Source organism: Hypanus sabinus, chromosome 28 (assembly GCF_030144855.1).
Source record: "Hypanus sabinus isolate sHypSab1 chromosome 28, sHypSab1.hap1, whole genome shotgun sequence".
NCBI lineage: Eukaryota > Metazoa > Chordata > Chondrichthyes > Myliobatiformes > Dasyatidae > Hypanus > Hypanus sabinus.
Window position 1 is genome coordinate 43,677,147 of NC_082733.1, and position 17,284 is coordinate 43,694,430.

The following is a 17,284-nucleotide window of genomic DNA, read 5'->3' on the forward strand; positions in this document are numbered from 1 at the left end:
TAAAAAATGACAATAAGATATGTATAAACACACTCTCAGTGGCCACTTCGTTAGGTGCTGGAGTGCTACTCGAGTGTCTGTGTAAGTGTGGTGTAAAAAAGAGAGCAAAAGTAGTGAGATACTGTTCATGGATCATTTAAAAATCTGATGGCAGAGGGGAAGAAGCTGTTCTAACATGTTGACTGTGTGTCTTCAGATTCCTGTACCTCCTCCCTGATAGTAGCAGTGAGGAAAGGACATTTTCTGGATGGTGAGGGTCCTTTTCGAGGCATCATCTTTTGAAGATGTCATTGATCTGTAAGGTGCTACGAAAGAGAGGGGAGTGGGGAGAAAAGGATTGAGGTGCTGTGTGATCAGGTGGACAGCAGAACAGGAATAAGATGATCACAGACTCTGTTTTGTATCCTGTTCTAATAAAGAACTGAAAGGTTAACTTATCAACACATGCTGTCCGACCTGAGAATTTTTGTTTTTTTTTTTGATTACAGTTATATAAACAGCTTGGTCCAGACTGGACTTGGGGTTTGTTTACATTGTCAGAGTGTTTCTGACCCCATTTCATTTGGACTTGCAGAACTTCAGGCAGAGCCAAAGTAACTTGGACTATAATGGGAAGTGGGATCAGAATCAACAGTTCCACCTCCTGTAGAAGTTTATTCAAGATTCAATCTTGTTCATTGTCATTCCCAGTACATAGGTGTAAAGGAGAACAAAATTATTGTTACTCTGGATTCAGTGCAGCACAAAAAATACAATATAATAAAAAACAATAAATATAAATACATAAGATAGTTTATCTATATTGATTGTATGTCCATAAAGTGATACTAGGCACAGGAATGTCAGTACACACGGTAACTGATGGGAAATGATAAAGAGGTGGTATTTGGGGGTGTGGAAGGATGGGTTAGTGGGTAGAGGTGTTGATCAGTCTTGCTGCTTGGGGAAAGTACTGTAACTGTTTTTGAGTCTGGTGGTCGTGTTGTGGACGCTACATAGCCTCCTGCCTGATGGAAGTGGGACAAACATTAATTTTAAAGGAAGAATATCTGTGTTTAGATTCAAGACAGGAAATTATGCTGATTTTTGTTGTATGATAGTGATTGAAGACTCTTCTTAGCAATCTAATGTTTCAGAAATATAAACCTTTATAGACCAGTTTTTTATCCCTGATTTTAAAGTGGTCAACTTGATTTTTGAATTTACAAGTACAGCCTTTAAACTAATGGTTGACAGGTAAGCCATCATTACAATCAAACAGTTTTATTTCAGCCTCTTTGCACTGCATCCCAGAGGAGGTGCAGGACCAAACAGCCTCACAAGCTATCTTCAAATCTCTGTGAATACCAACATTGTCGCCATCCCTTAAAAAAAGCAGATGCTTGAATGTGGAAATGTTCAGGGCACTGCTGGGCTTCATACAGGATGAAAAACCCTTGCAGATTGTCCCTACCTCCAGATACTAATTTATTTATAGTGTGGAACAGGCTCTTTGGACTGCATTGCCCAGCAACCTACTGATTTAACCCTAGCCCAATCACAGGATAATTTATAATGACCAATAACCTACTAATCAGTACGTCTTTGTGAGAGGAAACCAGAACACCCGAAGGAAACCCACATGCACACGGGAAGGAATGTACAATCTTGTTTATAGAGAATGCCAGAATTGAACTCTGAACTCCCGATGCCCTGAGCTGTAACAGCTTTGTGCTAAGTGCTACACTACCATAGCACCCTGTTATTCTGCTGGACTCCGTGCAGCTCTGGGTGATTAGCTTAGCATTAGCATTTATTTACTTACCACATGTGCATCAAAATATACAGGAAGATACATCATTTGCATTAGCAACTAACACAGTCTAAAGATGTGTTGGGGGCAGCCCGTAAGTATCGCTATGTTTCGAGCACTAACACGTGTGCCTGTACCTCACCCTAACTCCTACATCTTTGGAATGCAGGAGGAAACTGGAGCACCTGGTCGTGGGGAGAATGTACAAACTCCTTACAGACATTTGTACTTTCTGTCCAGACAGATGCTATGAGCTCTGGTAGAATACTTCCAACAATTACCTCTCAGATCTATTGAAAAGTTAAAGCTCAACAGAAGTTACAGGTGATCACAATTCATCTTGTAGTTGGAAAACTGTTAGGTTACCTATTAATTTTATTTGTCACATGTACATACAGTGAAATGCATTGTTTTGCAGCAATGGCCAACACAATCCAAGGAGGTGCTGGGGGCAGCCCGCAAGTGTCGTCATGCTTGTGGTGTCAACTAGAATGTGTAAACCCCACAGGAACTTTGTAATGAGGAGTTTGCGTTTTCTGTGCAGGAATTCTCAGAGGAGTGAACTATACTCATTATGAAGGGTCTAAAGCCAGGGGAAGAGTGAAGTTAAACGTGTTTTCATTAGTTGCCACTGGGCAGCAGATCCCAACCTGCAACCACACTGTAGGCCCTCGTATGAAAGCAGGTATTTGCTTGCATTCAGAACTATTCCTATGAAAACCACCCAGGGCTCATCGTCACACTCTGGGTAATGTCATCAAAAATGAACACAAAAGTTGTTTACAAAGAGATTTGCCAAGTTCAGCTAATTTTTCTAACGCATCAATGAGTTTAAAAGGACCTTCTCTCTCTGTTTGGAACCAATGAATAGTTTGCTAGATTTTTCTCTGCATTTATACATTTTTTTTGGACTATGTAGGGCTGCGGGATGGGCAGGATATCAAACAGTGAGTGTTTGGTATTGGTGGCATCTCTCCATCCTGATAAATGAAGAAAGCTTAGCAGGTAAGGTGATAATTTGTGTCATCTCAGTCTTTTATTAATCTCATTTGCCAAACTTAAAGATTAGCTTTAAAAGTCACACGTACCTTGAAAATATGTACAGTGTTGGAAATGTACAGTGAAATGCATCATTTTGTATCAACAGTCAGAGGATGTGCTGGGGGGTGGGGGGGCAGCCTGCAAGCGTCACTGTGCTTCCAGCGCCAACGTAGCGTGGCCACAGCACACAAACTAACCGCATGTCTCTGGAATGTGGGAGGAAACCCGTGGGGTCACAGGGAGGACGGACAAGTTCCTCACAGACAGCGGCGGAAATTGAACCCCAGTCAGTGATCATTGGCATTGTAAAGCAGCGAACTATCCGCTATGTAACTGTGCTGAACAGATGTGTATATAACACAAAGGATTGTTTTTTTCTACTTGATCAACACAATTACTTAAGTCGGTAAGTAAACACATCGTCTGTTCAGACAGGTGAAGAGATACTGCAGAGATGATGTAACCAGGTAGACAATGGAAATGTATAGACTTGCTTTTATGACTACTTAATGGTTCAGGAGGTTTTTTTTGTGAATTTCAATATTTTATAATTTTGCCATTTAATTTTCATGACTTGTACTGCACTAAAAATTATTGTGAAGTTTGTGTTTCGAAAGGAAGGTCAGTGAAGTCCTAATTAGGCCACAATATTGTCTGTAAGTGACTGATGTTGGTATGAAGGTGTAAACGTTCTCCGTCAGTACTTTGGAGGATTCTGCACAGCCTGAAGGATGGTTCTGTAGTGGGGGGTTTATTTTCTGAATAGAGTATCCAGTCTGAGGGTAAATTCAGTAAACAATATTTCAGTTATTTGGGGGGGTAGTTATTAACGTAACAGATTCAGTAGGATACATCTCTGATACCTGTGCACACACTAAAAGCTGTGCTGCTTTATAACAATAACACAGATTCTGCAGATGCTAGAAATTTTGAACAACACACACAAAATGATGGAGGAACTCAGCAGGTTAGGCGACATCTGATGTTGGCTTGAAACACTGTTTATTTCCCTCTGTAGATGCTACCTGACCTGCAGAGTTCCATCAGCTGATAACCAACACAGTTTTATTTTAAAAGGGAAACAGCTCACAGCCTCGCCTTACCCCAATTCATCCCAGCAACCCTCCTGTGGGAATGATCTCCAAATTCATCCTTTGGAAGTGAGTTCCTTTCTTCTGAACTCCCGTACTGGATTCATTACTGACAGTGATCTCCCTTCATAAGGGGACACATTTATCTACTAGATTATTCTGAAAGACCCGTCAGGTCATCCCCTCGCTTCTCATCCTACAAAGAGCTCTTGCCTGTTTGGTGTGTTTCTCCGTAACATTCTTGTGTGTGACTGTCCTGTCCTGTGTGTGCGGACAGGCTGTGGAAAGGAGCTGTGATTGGTCAGAAGAGTGACGGTGCTGGACCGAGTCGGGCTGAGGGATGATGCAGACTGTAGTTTTGCACAGCATTCTACTGCCTCTGTGCTTGACCCTGAACTTCGACTGGACAAGAGATCACCGAGGATCCTTCTATTATGGGACCTTCCCTGCTGGTGAGGACATTCAAGTATCTGAGCAGAACTAGGGACCACTGCAATGTACTATTTTGCCTGTTCATAGCTTTTAAGTTTTGTAAGATGCTGTGTGATGAAGAGTGAGTTTTATGTTCAAAGTAATTCTGCCTTTCCAGAACATCCAGTCCTGCTTGTTGACCCAACACTTTGATGCATATTAGAATAGTGGAGGCCTTTTCTGATTGGCTGCCTATAGCTATTAGTGTTCCACAGGGGTTGGTGTTGGGACTGCTTCTTTTCAAGTTATATGTCGATGATTTGGATGACAAAATTGATGGCTTTGTGGCCAAGTTTGCAGACGATATGAAGATGAGTGGAGGGGCAGGTAGTGTTGAGGAAGCAGGGAGTCTTCAGAGGAACTTGAACAGATTAGGAGAATAGGCAAAAAAGTGTCAGAGAGAAACATAGAAAATAGGTGCAGGAGTAGGCCATTTGGCCCTTCGAGCCTGCACCGCCATTCAATACGATCATGGCTGATCATCCAACTCAGAACCCTGTACCTGCTTTCTCTCCATACCCCCGATCCCTTTAGCCACAAGGGCCATATCTAACTTCCTCTTAAATATAGCCAATGAACCGGCCTCAACTGTTTCCTGTGGCAGAGAATTCCACAGATTCACCACTCTCTGTGTGAAGAAGTTTTTCCTCATCTCAGTCCTAAAAGGCTTCCCCTTTATCCTTAAACTGTGACCCCTCGTTCTGGACTTCCCCAACATCGGAAACAATCTTCCTGCATCTAGCCTGTCCAATCCCTTTAGAATTTCATACGTTTCAATAAGATCCCCCCTCAATCTTCTAAATTCCAGTGAGTATAAGCCTAGTTGATCCAGTCTTTCTTCATATGAAAGTCCTGCCATCCCAGGAATCAATTTGGTGAATCTTCTCTGTACTCCCTCTATGGCAAGAATGTCTTTCCTCAGATTAGGGGACCAAAACTGCACACAATACTCTAGGTGCGGTCTCATCAAGGCCTTGTACAACTGATGGAATACATTAGCGGGGAGTGTATGGTCATGCACTTTGGTAGAAAGAATAATGGTGTAGACTATTTTCTAAACGCAGAGAAAATTGAGAAATCGGAGGGGCAAAAGGTCTTGGGAGTCCTCCTGCAGGATTCCTTAAAGGTTAACTTGCAAGTTGAGTTGGTGAAAGGAAGGCAAATGTAATTTTAGCATTCTTCTTGAGAGGACTAGAACTTAAGAGCAAGGATATGATGCTGAGGGTTTATAAGGCATTGGTCAGAGTTCATTTGGAGTATTGAGGGCAGGTTTGGGCCCCTTATCTAAGAAAAGATGTGCTGGCATTTGAGAGGGTCCAGAGGAGGTTAACAAAAATTATTCCAGGAATGAAAGAGTTAACGTATGAGGAGCGTTTGATGGCTCTGGGCCTGTACTCTGGAGTTTAGAAGATTGAGGAAGAATTGCATTGAAACCTATTGAATATTGAAGGGCCTAGATAAAATGTACATGGAGAGAATGTTTCCTGTAGTGGGGGAGTCTAGGATCTGAGAGCACAACCTCAAAATGCAAGGACATCCCTTTAGAACAGAGATGAGGACAGATTTCTTTAGCCAGAGGATGGTGGAATCTGGAATTTATTGCCATGGGTGGCTATGGAGGCCAGGTCACTGGATATATTTAAAATGGAGATTGATAGCCTCTTATTACTATTGGGCATCAAAGGTTACAGGGAAAAGGTAGAAGAATGGGGCCGAGGGGTAATAAATCAGCCATGATGGAATTCTGCTTCCTATGTCGTATGGGCTTATGAATGAACCAAGGATCATAATATTGGCACTTGTCAGCTCTGGAGTTTTTTCATTATACTGGATTGAAAGAAATCTTATTGGTTTTTCATATCTTCAGAGCAATCTGAAACCTTTGATATTTTCTGTGCATCTAAGAACTTAAGAATTTTTAGCAGTTTAGAGCAGACCAATGTATGTTACCAGAAGCTGGATTTTGTGCATTGTCTTGAGTTTTCAGTGTGAAAGATATTGTCTCCCACATACCATGGGTATTTTTATTAGGATAAATATTCAAAAAGCTGATTTAATAAATATTTAATCATCTAACAAGCAAGGCACTGGAATTGCTTCAGCAGCAAGAGCTAGGATCAACCTTGTTCATTTGGAAAGAGGTGAAATCATCGGACAAAGTCAGCATGGATTTGTGAAAGGAAAATCATGTTTGACGAATCTTACAGAATTTTTTGAAGATGTAACTAGTAGAGTGGATAGGGGAGAGCCAGTGGATGTGGTATATTTAGATTTTCAAAAGGCTTTTGACAAGGTCCCACACAGGAAATTAGTGTGCAAACTTAAAGCACACGGTATTGGGGGTATGGTATTGATGTGGATAGAGAATTGGTTGGCAGACAGGAAGCAAAGAGTGGGAGTAAACAGGACCTTTTGAGAATGGCAGGCAGTGACTAGTGGGGTACCGCAAAGCTCAGTGCTGGGACCCCAGTTGCTTACAATATATATTAATGATTTAGACGAGGGAATTAAATGCAGCATCTCCAAGTTTGCAGATGACACGAAGCTGGGCGGCGATGTTAGCTGTGAGGAGGATGCTAAGAGGATGCAGGGTGACATGGATAGGTTAGGTGAGTGGGCAAATTCATGGCAGATGCAATTTAATGTGGATAAATGTGAGGTTATCCACTTTGGTTGCAAGAACAGGAAAACAGATTATTATCTGAACGGTGGCCGATTAGGAAAAGGGGAGATGCAACGAGACCTGGGTGTCATTGTACACCAGTCATTGAAGATGGGCATGCAGGTACAGCAGGCGGTGAAAAAGGCAAATGGTTTGTTGGCATTCATAGCAAAAGGATTTGAGTAAAGGAGCAGGGAGGTTCTACTGCAGTTGTACAAGGCCTTGGTGAGACCGCACCTAGAATATTGTGTGCAGTTTTGGTCCCCTAATCTGAGGAAAGACATTCTTGCCATAGAGGGAGTACAGAGAAGGTTCACCAGATTGATTCCTGGGATGGCAGGACTTTCATATGAAGAAAGACTGGATCGACTAGGCTTACACTCACTGGAATTTAGAAGATTGAGGGGGGATCTTATTGAAACGTATAAAATTCTAAAGAGATTGGACAGGCTAGATGCAGGAAGATTGTTTCTGACGTTGGGGAAGTCCAGAACGAGGGGTCACAGCTTAAGGATAAAGGGGAAGCCTTTTAGGACCGAGATGAGGAAAAACTTCTTCACACAGAGAGTGGTGAATCTGTGGAATTCTCTGCCACAGGAAACAGTTGAGGCCATTTCATTGGCTATATTTAAGAGGAAGTTAGATATGGCCCTTGTGGCTAAAGGGATCGGGGGTATGGAGAGAAAGCAGATACAGGGTTCTCAGTTGGATGATCAGCCATGATCATACTGAATGGTAGTGCAGGCTCGAAGGGCCGAATGGCCTACTCCTGCACCTATTTTCTATGTTTCTATGTTTTGTTCATCGTTCACCATCCCCATGGTTAAAGAATGCAATGACAACTGATGCTGACTAATGCCACTAATCTATTAATGAGTCCAGACAAGAGGTGAATAGAGCCCCAGTGGTAACCAGCTCTCACAACTGAAAGGAGTTGGTCATGAGGTGTCTGCACTCTTCCATTAGATCATTCAACTTTACGCCAACTTTTCTGCCTAGTTTGGAACAACCACAAAATCAGACAAACTTCAGTCTCAAATATTCAAATGACTGAGCAGCCACTAATCAGTCTACTAATATAGAGAATTTCAAACAGGCCACTTCACAGCTTTGTCCCATATTGATGACCTCACAGCTTGAACCCTAATTCCTAATTCTGGATTCGGGAGAAGTGGCTTCGCTATCCATCCGTCCATGTCCTCTCAAAATCTTTTATGGACTCCCTCTTCTTCTTTACAGTGGGTTTAGGCTCATAAAATATAGCCCTTTGGAAATGGGTCCAAACTCACCTGCTCCTCCCACAAATACTACATCCTCACAAACCACTCAGACTGAATCCCAAATGTTATTTCCAATAAGAACTATATCCAATTTGCATTTGAATATGGACTCCTTCCACTTACAGTGCTGGTTGTGGGAGCTACATTGGTATCAGGTTAAGGAATGTCTTGGTATTAAACTTCCCATCCTTGTTTTCCAGTTCCTCCAGAGATTTTGTTCTCACTCACTTTAAACGGCATTCCCTTGTAACCTCCTCTGGTCCCATCTGTGTCTCCCCAACCCCCACTGCTTTGTGGTCTTCCAGATTTTACTCACTCCTCACTGTGGTCAGCTACTTGCTCCTCCTTCAAACCCAACTCAATAACTGATTCTGTCATCACTCTCTGGGCCTCCTGTGAGGCATTTGGATGTTTTACTTTGTCCAAGGCAGAATATAAAACAAGTGAGTAGTCCCATATAGCTGTAGTTACCATAGCAATGACATTTTGTTTGTTTTTAATCATTGATTAGACCAACCACACTCAGTTTCACACAATTAAATTCTAAAATTACTTGAGTCATGTTTGGAGCTGAAATTTACGCATTGCAATTTTTCAACATTCTCTGCTCATGTCTCCAGTGGGTTCAGTCCTTATCCTGCCTCTAGTTTCCAAAAGAGATTCTGCACGTGCTTGAAATCCAGAGTAACACACACAAAATGCTAGAGGAACTCGGCAGGTCAGGCAGCATCTATGAAGTGGAATAAACTCAGCCTGAAATATCGAATGTTCATTCCTCTCTATGGCTGCTGCCTAACCTGCTGAGCTCCTCCAGCATTTTGTCTGTGTTACTCCAGTTTCCACATTCTCGCTGTGACCATACGTTCACCTCCAACTGCTCCGGTTTTCCTACAGACCTCAAAGACATACAGATTGATGGATCAACTGGTCAGGATAAATTGTCCCTAATGTGGGTGGCAGGCAGAAGAATTAGACTGGAAATGATGGCATGAATGGGAAAGAATGGATTTATGGGGAAATAGGATAGCACTAACAGCTGGTGTAAATTCAATGGGCTGAATGGTAGTGATGTTGTAAGGGAATATGAAATTTTAGTTATCTTATTTTCAAGCGATTTGGCATTGACCCAAATGACAGTCAGTGCACTAATAAACTGTTGTAAAAGGCGGAATTTCAGTAGTGTGTCGGTTCCAGGTTTCTCCTGGGGTGTGGGCAGTTCTGCCTACCAGACAGAGGGAGCATGGGATCAAGATGGGAAAGGACCGAGTATCTGGGATGTATTCACCCACAAGAAAGGAAAAGTACTCCTGAATGAAACAGGGGATTCATCATGTGAAAGCTATTATAAATTCAAGGTAAGGACATGTAATAAAGGTTTGTATTATCAAGATCTAAAGATAAAGATTGGCTTTATTTGTCACAGGTGCATCAAGTAGTGAAATGTCTCAAGCATGAATTCCACTCAGTAAGAGCTCACAGAGAGATTGGCCCCTACCCTACTCTGCCCTTGCTGCGCATAAAGCTGAGGGCTTCTGCTGGAGAATTAGACCAAAATAAATTAGTCTGAAGCTAATTGTGAATTTCTTAGTATTTTTTTACACTCATTTGTTTAAAGTTAGGAGATAAAGGTGCACTTTTATATGCACTCAATCCTCACTTTATTAGCTACATCTCATGAAAATAAAGTGGCCACTGAGTGTATGTTCATGGTCTTCTGCTGCTGTAGCCCATCCACTTCAAGTTTCAATGTGTTGTACGTTCAGAGATGCTCTTCTGCAAATCATGGTTGTAACACGTGGTTATTTGAGTTACCGTCACCTTCCTGTCAGTTTGAACCTCTCTCATTAACAAGGTATTTTCACCTATTGAACTACCACTCACTAGACTTTTTTTTTTGTTTTTCACACCATTCTCCATAAATTCTAGAGACTGTTGTGTGTTAAAATCCCAGGAGATCAGCAGTTTCTGAGATACTCAAACCACCCCATCTGGCACCAACAATCATTCCATGTTCAAAGTAACTGAGATCACGTTTCTCTGTAAACTCTAGAGACTGTTGTGCGTGAAAATCCCGGGAGATCAACAGTTTCTGAGATACTCAAACCACCCCATCTGGCACCAACAATCATTCCACAGTCAAAGTCACTTTGATCATATTTCTTCCCCATTCTGATGTTTGGTCTGAACAACAACTGAACCTTTTGACCATGTCTGCATACTTTTATGTATTGAGTTGCTGTCATATGACTGGTCGATCAGTTATTTCCATTGACAAACAGGTATACCTAAGAAAATGGCCATTGAGTGTATTTGTACTAGATGGAACACAGTGTAGGGAAATGTATGGTCTTACACTTTGGTAGAAGGAATAAAGACATAGACTATTTTCTAAATGAGGAGAAAATTAAAAAATCAGAGGTACAAAGGGACTTGGCAGGATTCCCTAAAGATTAACTTGCAAGTCGAGTCTGTGGTAAGAAGGGCAAATGCAATGTTTGCATCCATTTCTAGAGGACTAGAATATAAAAGCAAGGATGTATTGCTAAGGTTTTATAAGGCATTGATCAGACCACACTTGGAGTATTGCTGGCGGTTTTGGACCCCTTATCTAAGAAAATGTGTGCTGCCATTGGAGAGGGTCTAGAGAAATTATTCCAGGAATGAGACGTTTAACATATGTGGAGCATTTGATGCTCTGGGCCTTTACTTGCTTAGGTTTAGAAGAATGAGCAGGGATCTCACTGAAACCTGTTAAATATTGAAAGGCCTAGATAGAGTAGATGTGGAGAGTATAGTGAGTGAATCTAGGGCCAGAGGGCACAGCCTCAGAATGAAGGGGACTTCCACTGAGAACAGAAACAAGGAGGAATTTCTTTAGCCAGAAGATGGTGAATCTGTGGAAACCATTGCCACAGACGGCTGTAGAGGCCAAGTCATTGGGTATATTCAAAGTGGGGGTCAATAGCTTCTTGATTAGTCAGGACATCAACAGTATGGAGAGAAGACAGGAGAATGGGGTTGAGTGGGAAGATCAATCAGCCTTGATGGAATGGCAGAGCAGACTCAATGAGCCAAATGGCCAAACTCTGATTCCAATGTCTTACAATTTAGAGGTTACATGGATTATTTTTCAGGAAAAATTTAGCAGAGAGGGGTTAAAAGATAATAAGTGTATTGTGTCTTTGCTGTGGTTTGTAGAGAATATAAATAAATTGTTTGCTGAGTAATCAGACTGTTAGTCATTTGCATTCCACATTCCACTTGTGTAATAAATACTCCCATTGTTTCATTGTCCAACTGCTGTTAAGACAATACTCCAATCTTTCCACTGCATTATAGTAATACTTGTTACAATGACATATGACAATGAGTCCTGCTGAAGGGTCTCAGCCCAAAACATCATATGTTTATTCACTTCCATAGATGCTGCCTGACCTGCTGAGTTCCTCCAGTATTTTGTGTGTTACTCTAGATTTCCAGCATCTGCAGAATATCTTGGGTGACTGAAATGTGTCATTTGCATCAAATAAGTGTGGATTTTCACATCTCAGGCTATTTTGCAGGCAATGGAATGTTTAAGGTTCCTTGTGGTGAAATACTATCGTAAGACAGGGTGGACCTGATTGGATCAGCCACTGTCAATCAAGTTTAGTGACTCCATTACTGAGATTGAATTTGACTGCAAAATCCATCCACCTATCCTCTTTTTTTAAAATTTTTTTTATTAGTTTTTCAAAACATTTTATAAATTAAGAACCCCAAATCCCAATGAGGAACATTAAGACAATGCAAAATTAAGCATACAATAACAATATGCTACAAAGGAAGAGAATTTAGCAAAAAAGAAGCACCTAAATTAAAGACAAGTAAGCTTAGTGTCCTCCCCAAGCCCCACAACACAAGAAAAAACAGCAACTCCAGACCAACCACAACACAATATAGAGAGTATAAGTCTGGACAGCCAAACTCCCAGACTGTGAATACACTCAACAACAGAGGGTAATAATGCCTTCTACCAGAAAAAAAAAGGAGCTGAAAGCAAGGGACCGAAAAGAAAAAAAACCATAGTCAAGAGGAAGGTTATGAAAGTACTCGATAAAAGGTCCCCAGACCTTATGGAACTTTAGATCCGAATTGAGAACTGAATAATGAATTTTTTCGAGGTCCAAACAGGCCATGATGTCGTTAAGCCATTGAGCATGAGTGGGCAGGGCAACATCTCTCCATCTGAGGAGGATCAAGCGTCTAGCCAGGAGAGAGGTAAAGAATAATATTAGGCATTTGGTCGGACCCAGACATAAATCTGTCTCGCCCCAAAAACCGAACAGAGCAATTAAGGGGTTTGGTTCTTGGTGCTGATTCAGAATACACGATAATGTAGTGAAGACATCTTTCCAGAATTTCTCCAAGCTAGGACAGAACCAGTACATATGGATGAGAGAGGCCACGCCCCTCTTGCATTTATCACAGAGCGGACTAACACTAGGGTAGAATCGAGATAGTTTAGATTTAGACCAATGGGCTCTATGAACAATCTTAAACTGTAAAAGGCAGTGGCGAGCAGAAAGAGAGGTTGAGTTAACCGATTTGAGAACTGAATCCCAGCTCTCCTCAGATAAGGAGACATTCCACCTATCCTCTTAACACCATGCTTTTCTGGGTGAAAATACCTTGCACAGATTAACTTGTTATAGTTCTTTCCCTTGGTCTGTTTGGTTTGTTTTTAAGTAATTAATTTCTAAATACATCAATACCGACACTTCTCATACATGCAAAGCCTGGTTTAAGTTTTGTTTTATTGCAGGAGGACATCGCCTTACTGAAGGAGCTGAAGGTCAATCATTATCGCTTTTCCATCTCTTGGCCTCGAATCATACCCACAGGGATAAAAGGTAGAGCCTCTCTTTACTTGTTGTAAAGCCTTCCTGTCTGCCCTAGAGCAGTCTCCGTACCGTGCAGTGATGCAGCCTGTCAGGATGCTCTCTACTGCACATCTGCAGAATTATGTGAGTATGGATGTGCACAGTCCAGCTCTCTTCAGCCTCCTCAGGAAGTAGAGGCATTGCTGAGCTTATTCCTCAGAATTGCTGGGGTGGTTAAGAAGACGTATGGTGTGTTGGCCTGCATCATTTAGGGGATCGAATTCAAGAGCTGCGAGGCAATGTTGCAGCTTTATAAGACCGTGGTTAGACCACACCTGGAGTATTGTATACTGGTTGACTCATGGTAGGAAGGATATGGAAGCTCTAGAGAGGGTACAGAGGAGACTGACCAGGACACTGCCTGGATTAGAGAGCATGTTTTATGAGGATAGGTTGAGTGAGTTGGGGCTTTGCTCTAAGAAAGATGAGAGGTGACTTGTTAGAGGTGTGCAAGATGAAAAGAGGCATAGATCGAGTGGATAGGCAGATACTTTCTCCCAGGGTGGAATTGGCGAATACAAGGGGGGCAGAATTTTAAGGTGGTTGGAGGAAATATCGGGGGAATGTCAGAGGTAAGAGAGTGGTGGTTGTGTCGTAGAGACTGCTACATTAGGGACATTTAAGAGACCACAGTATACTATTGGAGAGGAAGGAGTCGAGTTGGGGGAGGAGCCCCTCAGTTACTGTAGTAATGAGCCACCCCGGGGTTGGGGGGGGGACACACGAGTGGCAGCAGTGCTATTGATGAGTAGGAATGTAATAGAACAGCATTGACTATCAATGCAAAGAATGAAAAGGCATTGAATGGTTTATTCTTCTGAATAATTTTTATTATAAATAAAGGATTTTTATTCTTAAAAAAATAAGGGACTGTTAGACACATGGGTGAAAGAATAATGGGGGGATTATGAGAGAGGGAAGAGTTAGATTGATCATGGAGTTGATTAAAGGTCAGCAAACATTGTGGGCTGAAGGGCCTGTACTGTTCTATGCATATACTCTTTGTATGGCTTTCGGAGGAGGTGCTCAGATGCAAAGAGAAATGCACAGCTGAGGAACAGCAGGGCAGGATAAAACAAGAAAGATACTGTTTGCAAATAAATGTCTGATTTGTACATCATAGATCATCTATTTCTCATCTTTCCAGCTGAGCAAGTGAATGAAAAGGGAATCAACTATTATAATGAACTTATAAATGCCTTGGTGGAGAGCAGAATCCAGCCCGTTGTCACCCTGTACCACTGGGATCTCCCACAGGTTTGTGCCAAATGTTTGACATGATTTATGACCTGCTCTATGTAGTCCCCCCACAGCAGCTTCTCCAGCATGGGCAAGGTCTGCACTCAGTAGGAATAAATTAAAAACTTGCACACCAATTTTTGCTCCTGATCAGCAAATGCTGATAAACTCTGAAAGTTGAAGCATTTTTAAATTTTTTTGTTGCAATCGTTGCAACATCCATGTGAACGTATGCACACTTGTGTTTCACTGACATCCCTCAGGAAAGGAGATCTGCAATCCAATTTTCTGGATTCATTTGCTACCCCAACTAATTGCAACCCTTTTCCAGTGGGGGTGTCCACAAGGTTTGAGTGGTGAGAGAAGAAAATGGGGAAGGGACCACCTTAATAAACATTTAAAGATTATAGATGTTAACTTTATTTGCAACATAAACATTGCAACGTACAGTGAAATGCCTCAATGACTAACACGGTCTGGTAGGTATGACTGTAAGCACGAAAAGATGCCTACTTCTGTCTTTCTACAAGACCATCAATCTGACTTACTATAAATGCCTAACTTTATTTTAGCGCAAAACAGCCTGGGGACAGACCGTTGGTCAAACTTGTCCCTGTTAGTAAAGATCCATGTACCTGTCCAAATCCCCTTTAAATGTTAGAATTCAACTTGCTTTTATCAGTTGCTCCAGCAGCTCAATTCACATATCTAGCAGCTTCCATGTGAAAAATGCATCTCTCAAGCTCATTTTTAAATTTTTCACCTTAAAGCCATGCCAATGCACAAAGTTTTACCCTCTCAAAATTGAGTCCTTGTAACTCTGCTCCCTGCTTCTCTCACCATAGACCGAGAGTACCGGCTGAAGCTTCCTCTGTTGCCAAACTGTTGGAGCAGTGTCTCCATCTATCCACCCACAGAATGGGACTGAGTTCCTGACCGTTGTACAAACAATGGGCCAGGATTTGAGATCTGTGAGGCTGAGAGAATATAGTAACTTTAGCCTAACAGCTTTCCTCTATGTTTCAATGTACATGTAGTAAGTGGACCTGAATCTGATGCTACAGTGCCCTCTCTCCTTACTCCTCTATGCTGCCAGCTAAGCCACACATCCTCATAACTAACCTAGGAGCCATAATTGCCAATAATTTAATGATCCATGAATTCTGGTGACTGATCAGGTCTCCTTCCCTGGCTACAGAGACTCTCGGCTCAGACTTAATTTACTGTTTTACTATACTATAACGAGCCCACATCGTCCAATTACACCCATGTGACCAATGAATCAACTAACCCGTACGTCTGAGGCTCCTGTACTTCCTCACTAATGGCCGTAATGAGAAGAGCGTATGTCTTTGCATCACTGACAGATTTATTCCACAATAGCCTGAGGGCCGAAGGGTGTGCATGGGTATATGTAAATAAATAAAAATAAGGGGGTTTGTTTTGTTGCTCTGCTGAACATGGTGTGAATGCTGTGTTGGCGCTGGCATGTGTGGTGATAATTGTGGGCTGCCCCCAGAACGTCCTTAGGTGTTGGTTGTTAACACAAATGACACATTTCACTGTATGTTTCGATGTAACGTGATAAATAAATGAATCTGAATCTAGAACCAGAGCACCTGGAGGTCACAGGGAGAACATACAGACTCTTACAGACAGCAGTGGGAATTGAACCCATCTCACTAGCACCTAAATAGTGATACTCTACTGTGCAGCTCCAAGAAGAGATCTCTCTCTCTTTCTGCAGAATGCTGCCAGCTATTAACAGCTATAATTGTAATTTCTCCTTTGACGTTATGCTAATTTCACACTGTAACCTCCGGTCCAGACTAGCTCCCTGTCTAATATAAAACCGTATCTAAGTCTCAATTTGAATTACATTCTCAGTGGCTACACACATTTCAAAATGCAGTTCCAATTAGGATTCAGATGGGAAAATAGAAAATTCAATATGTTCTCACCACCTGCTCTCTCCTGTTGACTGCACAGTCTCTACATCACTGGTTTACTGACACTGCTGAAAGAGCACATCAACAAACTGTCCTGATGCAGTGGCCTTGGGATTATGATCACTCTTTGTCTCGTTAGATGGATCAGAATCAGGTTTATTATCACCGGCATGTGATGTGAAATTTGTTAACTTAGCAGCAGCAGTTCAATGCAATACATGATCTAGCAGAGAGAAAAAAATAATAAATAAACAAGAAAACCAATTATGTATATATTGAATAGATTATTTTAAAATGTGCAAAAACAGAAATACTGTCTATTTTAAAAAGTGAGGTAGTGTCCAAAGCTTCAAAGTCCATTGAGGAATCAGATGGCAGAGGAGAAGAAGCTGTTCCTGAATTGCTGAGTGTGAGTGAGAAAAGGGCATGCCCTGGGTGCTAGATGTCTTTAATAATGGACGCTGCCTTTCTGAGACACTGCTTCCTAAGGATGCCCTGGGTACTTTGTGGGCTAGTGCCCAAGATGGAGCACTATCTTGCAGCTTCTTTCAGTCCCGTGCAGTTGCCCCTCCATACCAGACAGTGATACAGCCTGTCAGAATTCTCTCCACAGTACAACTACAGAAGTTTTTGAGTGTATTTGTTGACATGCCAAATTGCTTCAAACTCCTAATAAAGTATAGCTGTTGTCTTGTCTTCTTTATAACTACATTGATATGTTGGGACCAGGTTAGATCCTCAGAGATCTTGACACCGAGGAACTTGAAGCTGCTCACTCTCTCCACTTCTGACCCCTCTGGGGATTGATATGTTCTCCTTCATCTTACCATAAGTCCA

At 41.8% G+C, this 17,284-nt stretch overlaps 1 protein-coding gene across 2 annotated transcripts in view; it reads left to right on the forward strand.

Moving 5' to 3' along the window:
* The first annotated feature begins 2,103 nt into the window (after nt 1-2,103).
* Nucleotides 2,104-17,284, forward strand: part of lctlb (lactase-like b) — a 49,927-nt gene continuing 34,746 nt past the window's right edge. Inside the window, exons 1-5 of one of the 2 annotated variants that reach the window (XM_059953071.1) lie at nt 2,104-2,797; nt 4,202-4,376; nt 9,532-9,692; nt 13,142-13,229; nt 14,407-14,516. In XM_059953071.1, the coding sequence (XP_059809054.1) occupies nt 4,265-4,376; nt 9,532-9,692; nt 13,142-13,229; nt 14,407-14,516 (471 nt within the window). In that variant the 5' untranslated portion in view covers nt 2,104-2,797; nt 4,202-4,264. The remainder of the gene's footprint in view (nt 2,798-4,201; nt 4,377-9,531; nt 9,693-13,141; nt 13,230-14,406; nt 14,517-17,284) is intronic. The other variant, XM_059953070.1, reaches the window with a different exon arrangement.